Source organism: Salvelinus fontinalis, chromosome 29 (genome assembly GCF_029448725.1).
Source record: "Salvelinus fontinalis isolate EN_2023a chromosome 29, ASM2944872v1, whole genome shotgun sequence".
Lineage (NCBI taxonomy): Eukaryota > Metazoa > Chordata > Actinopteri > Salmoniformes > Salmonidae > Salvelinus > Salvelinus fontinalis.
This window is the reverse complement of record NC_074693.1, coordinates 17,834,722-17,849,499: the sequence shown is the minus strand read 5'-3', so window position 1 is coordinate 17,849,499 and position 14,778 is coordinate 17,834,722. Positions and strand designations below refer to the sequence as shown.

Here is a 14,778-nt window from a genome sequence, read left to right as displayed (position 1 = left end):
TCATCACATTCCCAGTGGGTCAGAAGTTTACATACACTCAATTAGTATTTGGTAGCATTGCCTTTAAATTGTTTAACTTGGGTCAAATGCTTCGGTAGCCTTCCACAAGCTTCCCACAATAAATTGGGTGAATTTTGGCCCATTCCTCCTGACAAAGGCTGGTGTAACTGAGTCAGGTTTGTAGGCCTCCTTGCTCCCACAAGCTTTTCAGTTCTGCCCACAAATGTTCCAAAGGATAAAGCCATGACATCATTTTCTGGAATTTTCCAAGCTGTTTAAAGGCACAGTCATCTTAGTGTATGTTAACTTCTGACCCACTGGAATTGTGATACAGTGAATTATAAGGGAAATAATCTATTTGTAAACAATTGTTGTAAAAATGACTTGTGTCATTCACAAAGTAGACCTAACCGACTTGCCAAAACTATAGTTTGTTAACAAGAAATTTGTGGAGTGGTTTAAAAACGAGTTTTAATGACTCCAACCTAAGTGTATGTAAACTTGTGACTTCAACTGTACACTAATTATTCATTTCGGTTTCCTATCCTGATGTGAAGTTTGTTCTATAGAAAGTATTTGACTATGATGTGTGTCGCAGAAAGTATTTGACTCTAGTCACAAAATTAAGGAAATTAGATGGGGGGTGAACTCTGGCAAGGGGGAGATTTTCGTCAGGGGGGGGGATTTTCGGCACAACACCTGTTCGGCGATCTGCCCAAGTCAAGCACTAATAAATAACTTCAAATAAGATGTAATCTTATCCGGTATTTCAAATTAAATATTTCCCGGTATTTTACATTAAAGCAATTGTCTGAGGATGGCGCTGGACCATCTGACATAAAAACAAATGGGAACAATTGATGAAAAAGCTTTAAATAAAGGTAAAAATCATGTCACATGATTGTCCAAAACACAGGGCCCTAGTCATTATTCTTAGTTAGTCATGTAGCTGTATTGATTTAAGTGACAAAAGATTGCAATAATAAAATCTCCCACCTCTCTCCTCCCCTCCTCTCTCACTCCCCTTATCATTCCTCCCTCTCTCTCCTTACATCTCTTCCCCATTTCTTCCCCACTCTTCTCCAAATGTATCTTGCCAGCTCTCCACTGCCTGCTCTCTCTCCCTTGCTGCTTCTTTTTCTGTAGTTAAATGGCGCGCTACCATTGGCGGTGGCGGCGTGTTCTCCTATGCCTGTGCTGTACTCCATGTGTCCTGGTGGGATCTCTCTGTGTGTACGTCACCCTGGCTGTGTGCTATGGTACTACCACCACCACCACCACAGGCCCAGGCGCTGCTGCCCCTATCTCACAAACTCTACCAGAGCGCTTCATTGCACTGGGGTTAACCAGTAATGGCACCGTGGCCCCCCACCCCACCAGCTCCTTCTGGGACCCCAAGCCCCACGGAGGAGCCCTCTGGAACCTGCTCCAGCTACACATTGACCGCCAATACAACCCCATCCTGATGCCCAGCAGAGTGTACAATTACCATATTGATACCAATAATAACAATAATAAAAACTATTTGCAGTTTTCCTTCCCCACCTTGAGTGCGGGGTTCTCTGAGATTGGGAACTTGATGTCTCAAATTGAGGATTTCCCAGAGCTGCCCCTGCAGATGCAGATGTTTGTGCGCTCCATGCACTTCAGGGACTACCCTGTCCTCATTGAGCCGGCTAAACTGTGTAGGCGTGGGCTAAGGAAGGGACAGGGGCCTCTCCTAGTGCTGGCCATCAAGACCAAGGATCTGAACTTTGAGAACCGTCAAGCCATCCGGCAGACATGGGGCCGGGCAGGGTGGGTGGCAGGGGCGACAGGGAACGGCGGTGTGGTGCGGAGGGTCTTCCTCCTGGGGAAGAACCACGCAGAGCCCCGGGTGGAAGTCAGCGAGCTGCTGCAGCTGGAGAGCCGCCAGTACAGGGACATCCTCCAGTGGGACTTCCACGACTCCTTCTTTAACCTCACCCTGAAGGACGTGCTGCTGTGGGACTGGCTCTCCACCCGCTGCTCCATGGCACGCTTCGTCTTTAAAGGGGACGACGACGTCCTGTTGCGGACCCCTGCTCTCTTAGACTACCTCCGGGAGCAGACGATCCTGTCAGGGGCGCCTGGGTCAGAGGTTATGAAGGGATTCATGGTAGGGGATGTGATAGGAGCAGCCAGCCCGAACAGAGTCAACTCTACCAAGTACTTTATTCCTGCTAGTTTCTATAAAGGTCTGTACCCTCCGTACGGTGGTGGGGGAGGGGTGGTGTACTCAGGGGAGCTGGCCCTGAGGCTCAACCGTATTTCCCGGACAGTTCACCTGTACCCCATTGATGATGTCTACGTGGGCATGTGCCTCCACAGGCTCGGGGTCCACCCCATCCACCACCCCGCCTTCCTCACCTTCGACTTCCCCAAGAAAGAGGGGGAAGAGCGGTGTGCGTACCACACTATCTTACTGGTACACAAACGCAGCCCTGCTCAGGTGATGAAGCTTTGGTCGGAGTTAATGAGGAACCAGACAGAGTGCAACAGCACCATCCTGAGAACTGAGAAGGAGAACAAGAATACACTTCTGATAGATCCATTTAGTGTGAAAGACAACAAGGGACAGGAACTTCTGACGGATCCATGGGGAAGTTCTGAAAATTCAGCTCTATAGTGAGGTAATCACTGACTCGTATGAAACTGACTTAAAGCTGCAATATGCAACTTTGTGGGCGACCCGACCAAATTCACATAGAAATGTTAGCTATACGAGCTCAGGTGCATTCTGTTTCCAATGATCATCCTTGAGATGTATCTACAACTTAATTGGAGTCCACCTGTGGTAAATTCAATTGATTAGACATGATATGGAAAGGCACACACCTGTCTATATAAGGTCCCACAGTTGACAGTGCATATCAGAGCAAAAACCAAGCCATGAGGTTGAAGGAATTGTCCATAGAGCTCCAATAAAGGATTGTGTCGAGGCACAGATCTGGGGAAGGGTACCAAAAAATGTCTGCAGCATTGAAGGTCCCCAAAAACACAGTGGCCTCCATCATTCTTTAAATGGAAGAAGTTTGGAACCACCAAGACTCTTCCTAGAGCTGGCCCGGCGGGAGAAGAGTCTAGGTCAGGGAGGTGACCAAGAACCTCATGGTCACTCTGACAGAGCTCCAAATTTCGTCTGTGGAGATGTGAGGTGCCTTGGCTGGGCCCGAGAGACTGAAAAACAGCTTCCGAGTAACCGGCTACCACCCGGTTACTCAACCCTGCACCTTTAGAGGCTGCTGCCTTATATACATAGACATGGAACCACTGGTCACTATAATAATGGAACACTAGTCACTTTCTTTTCACCTTTATTTAACCAGGTAGGCAAGTTGAGAACAAGTTCTCATTTACAATTGCGACCTGGGCAAGATAAAGCAAAGCAGTTCGACACATACAACAACACAGAGTTACATATGGAGTAAAACAAACATACAGTCAATTATACAGTAGAAAAATAAGTCTATATACAATGTGAGCAAATGAGGTGAGATAAGTGTTTCCAGTTTCAGAGATTTTTGTATTTTGTTCCAGTCATTGGCAGCAGAGAACTGGAAGGAGAGGCGGCCAAAGGAAGAATTGGTTTTGGGGGTGACCAAAGAGATATACCTGCTGGAGCGCGTGCTACAGGTGGGTGCTGCTATGGTGACCAGCGAGCAGAGATAAGGGGGGACTTTACCTAGCAGGGTCTTGTAGATGACCTGGAGCCAGTGGGTTTGGCGACGAGTATGAAGCGAGAGCCAGCCAACGAGCGCGTACAGGTCGCAGTGGTGGGTAGTATATGGGGCTTTGGTGACAAAACGGATGGCACTGTGATAGACTGCATCCAACTTATTGAGTAGGGTATTGGAGGCTATTTTGTAAATGACATCGCTGAAGTCGAGGATCGGTAGGATGGCCAGTTTTACAAGGGTATGTTTGGTAGCATGAGTGAAGGATGCTTTGTTGCGAAATAGGAAGCCAATTCTAGATTTAACTTTGGATTGGAGATGTTTGATGTGAGTCTGGAAGGAGAGTTTACAGTCTAACCAGACACCTAGGTATTTGTAGTTGTCCACATATTCTAAGTCAGAACCGTCCAGAGTAGTGATGTTGGACGGGCGGGAAGGTGCAGGCGGCGATCGGTTGAAGAGCATGCATTTAGTTTTACTTGTATTTAAGAGCAATTAGAGGCCACGGAAGGAGACACTCGGAACTCTATCAGAGAAGTAGTTGGTGAACCAGGCAAGGCAATCATTTGAGAAACCAAGGCTATCGAGTCTGCCGATGAGGATGTGGTGATTGACAGAGTCGAAAGCCTTGGCCAGGTCAATGAATAGGGCTGCACAGTATTGTTTCTTATCGATGGCGGTTAAGATATCGTTTAGGACCTTGAGTGTGGCTGAGGTGCACCCATGACCAGCTCTGAAACCAGATTGCATAGCGGAGAAGGTATGGTGGGATTCGAAATGGTCGGTAATCTGTTTGTTGACTTGGCTTTCGAAGACCTTAGAAAGGCAGGGTAGGATCGATATAGGTTTGTAGCAGGGTAGGATCGATATAGGTTTGTAGCAGTTTGGGTCAAGAGTGTTCCCTCCTTTGAAGAGGGGGATGACCGCAGCTGCTTTCCAATCTTTGGGAATCTCAGATAACACGAAAGAGAGGTTGAACAGGCTAGTAATAGGGGTTGCAACAATTTTGGCAGATAATTTTAGAAAGAAAGGGTCCAGATTGTCTAGCCCGGCTGATTTGTAGGGGTCCCGATTTTGAAGCTCTTTCAGAACATCAGCTGACTGGATTTGGGAGAAGGAGAAATGGGGAACGCTTGGGCGAGTTGCTGTGGGGGGTGCAGTGCTGTTGACCGGGGTAGGGGTAGCCAGGTGGAAAGCATGGCCAGCCGTAGAAAAATGCTTATTGAAATTCTCAATTATAGTGGATTTATCGGTGGTGACAGTGTTTCCTATCCTCAGTGCAGTGGGCAGCTGGGAGGAGGTGTTCTTATTCTCCATGGACTTTACAGTGTCCCAGAACTTTTTTGAGTTTGTGTTGCAGGAAGCAAATTTCTGCTTGAAAAAGCTAGCCTTGGGCAGATGACGTCGGTAGTCCAGTCGTGAAGGCCCGGTGGGGCTCCGCATCGGCAGTAAAACGGGTCCGGATAAGTGATTGTAGCCCAGGAGTGGTTGATGGAACTCTTCAGCTGGCTAGCTCCGGAATAATTGATGTTTGCGTCGGGATCGACGTAAGCCAATAGTCACACGGATAGCAGCTAGCTAGCTGCGAGATCCAGGTGTAAATGTCCAGAGCTTGCGGTTGAAATCCGGGGATATGGAGAGAAAATAGGTCCCGTATGCTCTGGTCTGAGTCACGTTGTACAAAACTGGCGATAGCTTTTCAAGCTAAAGGATAGCTGATGACCACAAACCGTGGTTAGCTGAATACTAACGTTAGCCAGTAAACTGGCTAGCTTCTGGTTAGCTTCTGGTTAGCTTCTGATTAGCTTCTGGAACTTTAATAATGTTTACATACCTCTTTACTCATTTCATATGTGTATACTGTATTCTACTGTATTTTAGTCAATGCCATTCCGACATTGCTCATCCTAATATTTATATATTTCTTAATTCCATTCTTTTATTTTTAGATTGTGTGTATTGTTGTGAATTGTTAGATACTACTGCACTGTTGGAGCTAGGAACACAAGCATTTCGCTACACCCGCAATAACATCTGCGAAATATGTGACCAATATATTGTCACGCCCTGGCCTTAGTATTCTTTGTTTTCTTTATTTATTTAGTTAGGTCAGGGTGTGACATGGGGAATGTTTTTGTTTTGTTGGTTTTGGGTGTTTTTTATGGTATAGGGGTTGTTGTATAGTATATGGGTTTGTGTGGAGTACAGGTGTCTAGTGTTGTCTATGTATGTTTAGTTGTCTAGGAGAGTCTATGGTTGCCTGAATGAGTTCCCAATTAGAGACAGCTGATTTCGGTTGTCTCTGATTGGGAGCCTTATTTAGGGTAGCCATAGGCTCTCATTGGTTGTGGGTAATTGTCTATGTTAAACGTTTGTAGCCTGTGTGTGCACGACGTTAGTAGCTTCACGGTCGTTTTCTTGTTTTGTATAGTGTGTCAGTGTTTTGTTTCGTTTCTTGCCTTCTTCATAATAAAAGGAAGATGGCTTATTTTCCAACTGCTGCGTTTTGGTCCGTTAATCCGCCACACGATCGTGACAGAATTACCCACCATAGGACCAAGCGGCATGGAAAGCGGCAACAGGACCTACCTACACAGGATTCATGGACATGGGAGGAGATACTGGATGGTAAGGGGCCGTGGGTTCAACCGGGAGAATATCGCCTTCCTCGTGAAGAGCTGGAGGCAGCTAGAGCCGAGAGGAGGCGATATGAGGAGGCAGCACGGAGACAAGGCTGGAGACCCGTGAGTACAACCCAAAAATTTCTTGGGGGGGGCCTTAAAGGGAGTGTGGCGAAGTCAGGTAGGAAACCTGCGCCTACTCCCTGTACTTACCGTGGAGAGCGAGAGTACGGGCAGACACCGTGTTACGCAGTAGAGCGCACGGTGTCTCCTGTACGCGTGCATAGCCCGGTTCGGTACATTTCAGCTCCACGTATCGGCCGGGCTAGACTGAGCGTTGAGCCGTATGTCATGAAGCCGGCCCAACGCATCTGGTCACCAGTGCGTCTCCTCGGGCCGGCGTACATGGCACCAGCCTTACGCATGGTGTCCCCGGTTCGCCTACATAGGCCGGTGCGGGTTATTCCACCTCCCCGCACTGGTCAGGCGACGGGGAGCATAGAACCAGGTAAGGTTGGGCAGGCTCGGCGTTCAAGGGAGCCAGTACGCCTGCACGGTCCGGTATTTCCGGCGCCACCTCCCCGCCCCAACCCAGTACCACCAGTGCCTCCTCCACGCACTAGCTATATGGTGCGTGTCTCCAGCCCTTTACCACCAGTGTCTAAACCACGCACCAAGCCTCCTGTGTGTCCCCAGAGTCCTGTGCGTCCTGTTGCTGCTCCCCGCACTAGCCCTGAGATGCGTGTCCCCAGCCCGGTGCCACCAGTCCCGGCACCACGCACCAGGCCTACAGTGCGCCTCAGCCGGCAGGAGTCTGCCGTCTGCACAGCAATGTCTGAGCCATCCGTCTCCCCAGCGCCATCTGAGCCATCCGTCTCCCCAGCGCCATCTGAGCCATCCGTCTCCCCAGCGCCATCTGAGCCATCCGTCTGCAATGAGCCTGCAAAGCCGCCCGTCTGCCATGAGCCTGCAAAGTCGCCCGTCTGCCATGAGCCCACTGAGCCGTCCGCCAGACAGGAGCCGCTAGAGCCGCCAGCCAGACAGGAGCCGCTAGAGCCGTCCGTCAGACAGGATCTGCCAGAGCCGCCAACCAGACAGGATCTGCCGGAGCCGCCAACCAGACAGGATCTGCCAGAGCCGCCAACCAGACAGGAGCAGCCAGATCAGTCAGCCAGCCATAAGCAGCCAGATCCGTCAGCCAGCCATGAGCAGCCAGATCCGTCAGCTAGCTATGAGCAGCCAGATCCGTCAGCTAGCCATGAGCAGGCAGATCCGTCAGCTAGCCATGAGCAGCCAGATCCGTCAGCTAGCCATGAGCAGCCAGATCCGTCAGCTAGCCATGAGCAGCCAGATCCGTCAGCTAGCCATGAGCAGCCAGATCCGTCAGCTAGCCATGAGCAGCCAGATCCGTCAGCTAGCCATGAGCAGCCAGATCAGTCAGCCAGCCATGAGCAGCCAGATCCGTCAGCCAGCCATGAGCAGCCAGATCCGTCAGCCAGCCATGAGCAGCCAGATCCGTCAGCTAGCCATGAGCAGCCAGATCCGTCAGCTAGCCATGAGCAGCCAGATCAGTCAGCCAGCCATGAGCAGCCAGATCCGTCAGCCAGCCATGAGCAGCCAGATCCGTCAGCCAGCCATGAGCAGCCAGATCAGTTAGCCAGCCATGAGCAGCCAGATCCGTTAGCCAGCCATGAGCAGCCAGATCTGTCAGCCAGCCATGGGCCGTCCCTCAGTCCGGAGCTGCAGTCCCTCAGTCCGGAGCTGCAGTCCCTCAGTCCGGAGCTGCCATTCCTCAGTCCGGAGCTGCCCCTTACCCTGGTGCTGCCCCTTACCCTGGTGCTGCCCCTTACCCTGGTGCTGCCCCTTACCCTGGTACTGCCCCTTACCCTGGTACTGCCCCTGATCCTGGTACTGCCCCTTACCCTGGTACTGGCCCTTAGTCCGGAGCTGTCCCTTAGTCCGGAACTGCCCCTTAATGCAATGGGGTTAATGTGGAGGGGGGTCGTTTGGAGGAAGCCTAGGAGGTGGTTAGGTACTGTGGTGACGTGGGGACCGCGACCAGAGCCGGAGCCGCCACCGTGGATGGAAGCCCACCCAGACCCTCCCCTAGACTGTGTATGGTGCGCCCGGAGTTCGCGCCTCAAGGGGGGGGTTATGTCACGCCCTGGCCTTAGTATTCTTTGTTTTCTTTATTTATTTAGTTAGGTCAGGGTGTGACATGGGGAATGTTTTTGTTTTGTTGGTTTTGGGTGTTTTTTATGGTATAGGGGTTGTTGTATAGTATATGGGTTTGTGTGGAGTACAGGTGTCTAGTGTTGTCTATGTATGTTTAGTTGTCTAGGAGAGTCTATGGTTGCCTGAATGAGTTCCCAATTAGAGACAGCTGATTTCGGTTGTCTCTGATTGGGAGCCTTATTTAGGGTAGCCATAGGCTCTCATTGGTTGTGGGTAATTGTCTATGTTAAACGTTTGTAGCCTGTGTGTGCACGACGTTAGTAGCTTCACGGTCGTTTTCTTGTTTTGTATAGTGTGTCAGTGTTTTGTTTTGTTTCTTGCCTTCTTCATAATAAAAGGAAGATGGCTTATTTTCCAACTGCTGCGTTTTGGTCCGTTAATCCGCCACACGATCGTGACATATATATATATATTTTCTATTCTGTTATTGACTGTACGTTTGTTTATTCCATGTGTAACTCTGTGTTGTTGTTTGTGTCGCACTGCTTTGCTTTATCTTGGCCAGGTCGCAGTTGTAAATGAGAACTTGTTCTCAACTAGCCTACCTGGTTAAATAAAGGTGAAATATATATATTTTTTTAAAGATTTGACTTTTGGGGGAGAACCTTCCAGAAGGACAACCATCTCTGCAGCACTCCACCAATCAGACCTTTATGGTAGAGTGGCCAGACGGAAGCCACTCCTCAGTAAAAGGCACCATGACAGCCCGCTTGGAGTTTGCCAAAAGGACTCTCAGACCATGAGAAACAAGATTCCCTGGTCTGATGAAACCAAGATTGAACTCTGGCCTGAATGCAAAGCGTCACATCTGGAGGAAACCTGGCACCATCCCTACAGTGAAGCATGGTGCTGGCAGCATCATGCTGTGGGGATGTTTTTCAGCGGCAGGGACTGGGAGACTAGTCAGGGTCGAGGGTAAGATGAACAGAGTAAAGTACAGCGAGATCCTTGATGAAAACCTGCTCCAGAGCGCTCAGGACCTCAGACTGAGGCGAAGGTTCACCTTCCATCAGGTCAATGACCTTGGCAAACAGCCAAGACAATGCTGGAGTGGCTTCGGGACAAGTCTCTGAATGTCCTTGAGTAGCCCAACCAGTCCCCGGACTTGAACCCGATTGAACATCTCTGGAGAGACCTGAAAATAGCTGTGCAGCGATGCTCCCCATCCAACCTGACAGAGCTTGAGAGGATCTGCAGAGAAGAATGGGAGAAACCTGTACATGTGATATCATTTTTGTTTTTGCTTTGTCATTTTGGGGTTATTGTGTGTAGATCGATGAGGGGGAAAATACTATTTAATCAATTTTAGAATAAGGCTGTAATATAACAAAATGTGGAAAAAGTCAACCAAACCTCAGATCTGGTTGGGCTACTCAAGGACATTCTGAATACTTTCCGAATACACTGTAGAGTTGTCATTCTCATTGAATACATGTTGGAAATTCTGAGGAAATGTTTATAGGAATACTTTTTTTATTATGATTTATCAGGAGGTGCTGCAGCACTCTTAGCACCCCGCGGCTATGCTGCCACTTGAAAATGGGGAAGAGGCAAGGCCTTCATAGTGAGGTATTCACTGACTGGCTATCCTATTATGTAAAACTGACATGATGGTGATTGTCTATAGAGAAGGTGTGCTGCCACTTGACAATGGAGAGGAACATGAGAATGGGGAACAGTACCAATTTATTCATGTTAACCTATTATTACTGTAAACACAACGATGTGAGGAACCTGAGGAAATACTAGACTGGTTCTTTATAAACTGACTCAAATGATAGATGGTGATGGAGAATGGTATCCTTTCAGCTGAGAACTGCCCTGTTATAAGGCACCACAGTGTGATAAACGTGGATCTACGTTTGACAGAAATACTGGATGTTGTTTGTTTTTACTGATGTTGAAGAAATGTTTGTTTGTGACAGCAGTATTTGATGAAGCATTAAACAGAATGACCTACTTTGTACACAGTCCACTGTGATGACTGTCACTGTGAAGGCCATATATTGCATACATTGGCTCAACTGCCTCCTGTTGAACAGGTTTGGGTCCCATGCTGTGGGCAGGAATTCTCATGCTCAGTTTTTGGGCTCGGGGGATAGTTATGAGCAAAGTCAGACTCATGAGGTGCAACAAACATGTTAATATGAATACATTTTACTGATTTAACCACTGCCACTGCATAATGGCTGAGTTAGATCTGAGGTTTGGTTATCCGAAACCAACAGATAAATAAGTAAATAAATGTGTAAATGAACCTCTCTGACAAATGTTGTGCACTTTTCAATGTTTCTCTGAACATTAACCATTTTAATATTTGATTATTTAATTTTGAATCAGACATCTGGACCAAAAAATCTTGAACCTATCAGTCCTGAGACCCCTCCCCCCCCCAAAAGAAATCTGCTTTTAATTTATCTGACACACATTTATCTGTATGTCCAGCCCTTATATTTAACCTCACAGTGATATGTTTTACCATTTTCTTTTCAGGATAACCAGGGCTACAAAAAGAACACAAAACAATTTGACAAACATGAGTTTTTTTGACAATTGTCAATAAAAAAATGTCTGCCAAAGCAAGAATTTATATGAATGCTGTAAGTATAGAAATGGTTTGCTCAATGAGAAATGAATATCCAACTAGTCAGTTATAACTATTTGGAGTTTGTGACAGCAAGTATGTGAGTTTATTACAGTATTATAGACACTATGTCCTGGGATTTCCTCTGATCGTCTATGTAGAAGAACCCCCTACCTTCTACTGACTGTGTGGCTTGTGGACATCCGAGTGAGATTCTCAGCTTTTCATAGACACCTTTTAATAGTTTGTACCTCAAATCATTCGGGATCCTCCCTTTTCTGACAAACACCGCTCTAGGTCAGCCCCCATAATTTACACAGTTGGTATCTATGGATGCAAAAGAAATAAACGAATCCAACGATACCACCCAGAATGTAGCTCAAAAACACCATGTTTAAAAGGGGTTAGAAGTCCAGCGTTGCAATTGGACTCATTGGGTTAATTATATTGTAAGTATTTTTCTGATGAAAGACCACAATAAAGATATTATTACACAATCATTATGTACATATATTATGACACAACCTCAGTCAGGGTGTCATGGACCAGTTCAACATTCCCACCATTCACCTCTTTTTTAACATAGCTTAGCAAAGCATGCCCATGTTCATCTCTAGGACAGGTGGTATAAGTACTGTATGATATATCTAACCTACATTATGTCCATGGGATGCTAAGTCCAACCCCCAAATACGTGTTAAAACAGCAGGATGTTCGATTGGATTCATGGAGTGGGAGAGTACACTCCACGATATATTCCTCAGCAGCAGTGTATTCTGAGGGGGACATTGGTGTAAACATCTGTCCAGGGGATTGTCATAAACATCTCAACAATACAAGCTGCTCTACACTCTGTCCTCTACTTCCTTCTTCTCATCCTCAGTGTCTTCCCCACTTTCACTGTAGTGGACATTACAGCGGATGGTGTTGACGAAGAGATCGCTCTCGTCATCCTCTGAGTCCCCCTTTCCAGGCAACATGTCCTGCACACACTGCTTTCAGCTTGTGCCTTCCTCAGTGTGTGTGTGTGTGTGTGTGTGTGTGTGTGTGTGTGTCAGAAGTCAAATCACATCCCTAGGGGGAGTTAGGATTATTTGAAACAATTGTTTTTATATTTGAACAACAGCAGGACACACAATAGTTTATCAAGTGTGGTGGCCTTGCAGTTACCATGGTAATGGAAGTGCTGGCAAAATGGGGTTTACTGGTATGTTACTTCTATAGGTGACGCTACACTATATGTCCAACAGTATGTGGACACCCCTTCAAATGAGTGGATTCAGCTATTTCAGCCACACCCGTTTCTGATAGGTGTATAAAATAGAGCACACAGCCATGCAATCTCCATAGACAAACATTGGCAGTAGAATGGCCTTCTACTGCCAATGTTCACCGACGAGCTCAGTGACTCTCAACGTGGCACTGTCATAGAATGCCACCTTTCCAACAAGTCAGTTGGTCAAATTTCTGTCCTGCTAGAGCTTCCCTGGTCAACTGTAAGTGCTGTTATTGTGAAGTGAAAATGTCTATGAGCAACAACAGCTCAGCCACGTAGAGGTAGGCCACACAAGCTCACAGAACGGGACTTCCGAGTGCTGAAGTGCGTAAAAATGGCCAAGCAGCCGCACACAAGCCTAAAATCATCATGCGTAATGCAAAGCGTCAGCTGGTGTGGTGTAAAGCTCGCCGTTCACGGCTGCTGTGGTGTAAAGTTCGCCGTCATTGGACTCTGGAGCAGTGGAAACACGTTCTCTGGAGTGATGAATCACATTTCACAATCTGGCAGTCCAACGGACTAATCTGGGTTTGGTGGATGCCAGGAGAACGCTACCTGCCCGAATGAATAGTGTCAACTGTAAAGTTTGGTGGAGGGGGAATAATGGTCTGGGGGTGTTTTTCATGGTTTGGGCTAGGCCCCTTAGTTCCAGTGAAGGGAAATCTTAATGCTACAGCATACAATGACATTCTAGATGATTCTGTGCTTCCAACTTTGTGGCAACATTTTGGGGAAGGACGTCATCTCTAGCTGACACCTTTGCTAACAGGTATGGTGTTCATTTTTTTTACTGACATTTTAGATATATTTTGGATCCTTGGGGTGTCCCTACCTCTATCAAGTATAAATGTAAAATGGTTAAGTTTAGTCTTAGTTTAGGGTTCAGGGTAAGGACATCCCAAGGAATCCGGATAGCAGTGACTGTTCATAGAGTGAGAGACGGGCACGGTATTTGAGAGCTCAGCGGCGACACAGATATTCATTTGTTTGTTTTTTTACAAGCGGCAGAAGTGATTTTCGAGTGTCTGCTCCAGATAGTTTCCTTAGAGACGATGAAAAAAAATCCAAAGATGTCCTTGATCCAATTGAGGAGTACGTAGGCTATATTTAAGTTGTGATATTAGGAAATATTTAGGTTCATTTGAAAATAATACATTTTTGTTGATAACGAGTTGATAACATATTGTCGAAAGCACATAGGCAATATTATGTACTGTGTTGATAGATGAGTAGGCTAGTGTACAATAATGTAATTTGATCTGCTAGTATTATTTATTTCATGGATGAATTAAATTCTAAATGAAAATATACACACATGGTGCTATAGGACATATACATATTCTACATTGTAATACACTACCCCTACATGCCATTGTACTCTAGGATATATACATATTCTACATTGTAATACACTACCCCTACATGCCATTGTACTATAGGATATACAGTATACATATTCTACATTGTAATACACTACCACTACATGCCATTGTACTATAGGATATACAGTATACATATTCTACATTGTAATACACTACCCCTACATGCCATTGTGTGCTGGAGCTATGGGTTTATTTTTCCACTGTCACTGGGCCTACACATTCACACTCAAACTGAATTAAATGGAGAATGCAGAATTACTTTTCACTGAAGAAGGGAAACGAGGTACAACATACAACTTCGATTGAAGACCTAAAATCATGCCTGACAAGACCAATGAAATCATAACGGTATCCTAATATAGTGTGGATACAGGAGTAGCCTATTCTACAATAATGTAACTGTATGGGCTTGTATTATTTATCTAATTGATAAATGAAATTGGAAATACTCTACTCTACTTCATTCAATGATTACGGTACTGTACAAGGTAGATACAGGAGTAGCCTATAGTCCACAATAATAATTGAATGTGCTTTAGAATAATTTATTTAATTGATGAATGAAATTGTAAATGGGGATGGGTAGGTAACTTCATTCAGGGAGTATCTCTGGGAGTATGTTAATGAAAGGTTTTTCTTCTGTTGAACTATGGCAAGGTCAAACTCATTTCTAAATCTTTTTCTTTTAGTCAATAGTTGATGAGCCACAGCAACCAATCAGCATCACTGTAGGTGTTCTAGCCACCACCCACACTGCTCTCCCTCCACAAGCAACCACATCCTCTTCTCCTGTTCCATTCATTTGCCTCTGTGCCCATCACATTCTATAGCACCTGATGTGGTGGAAGTTGTCGAACCAGATCTGAACAAGGACCACCTTCAGGCACGGACTGAGAAAAATTACTGTCCGTTGTTAATTTATTTTCTGGCCTTCCAAGAGATAAATAAGAAATGTATTTGTAATAATATTACATATAATTGCATG

General features: G+C 46.3%; 1 protein-coding gene across 1 annotated transcript; it reads left to right on the top strand.

Annotated features, from left to right (window-relative positions):
• The first annotated feature begins 1,150 nt into the window (after positions 1–1,150).
• Positions 1,151–2,714, top strand: LOC129827251 (N-acetyllactosaminide beta-1,3-N-acetylglucosaminyltransferase 2-like). The gene has a single exon (XM_055887987.1). The coding sequence runs from the start codon at positions 1,151–1,153 to the stop codon at positions 2,645–2,647; it is 1,497 nt and encodes a 498-aa protein (XP_055743962.1). The 3' UTR covers positions 2,648–2,714.
• Positions 2,715–14,778: the final 12,064 nt, after the last annotated feature.

What these genes read in the sequence shown, in the direction of transcription:
- LOC129827251 (XM_055887987.1), top strand. Translation starts at nt 1,151, where the DNA reads ATGGCGCGCTACCATTGGCGGTGGCGGCGTGTTCTCCTATGCCTGTGC.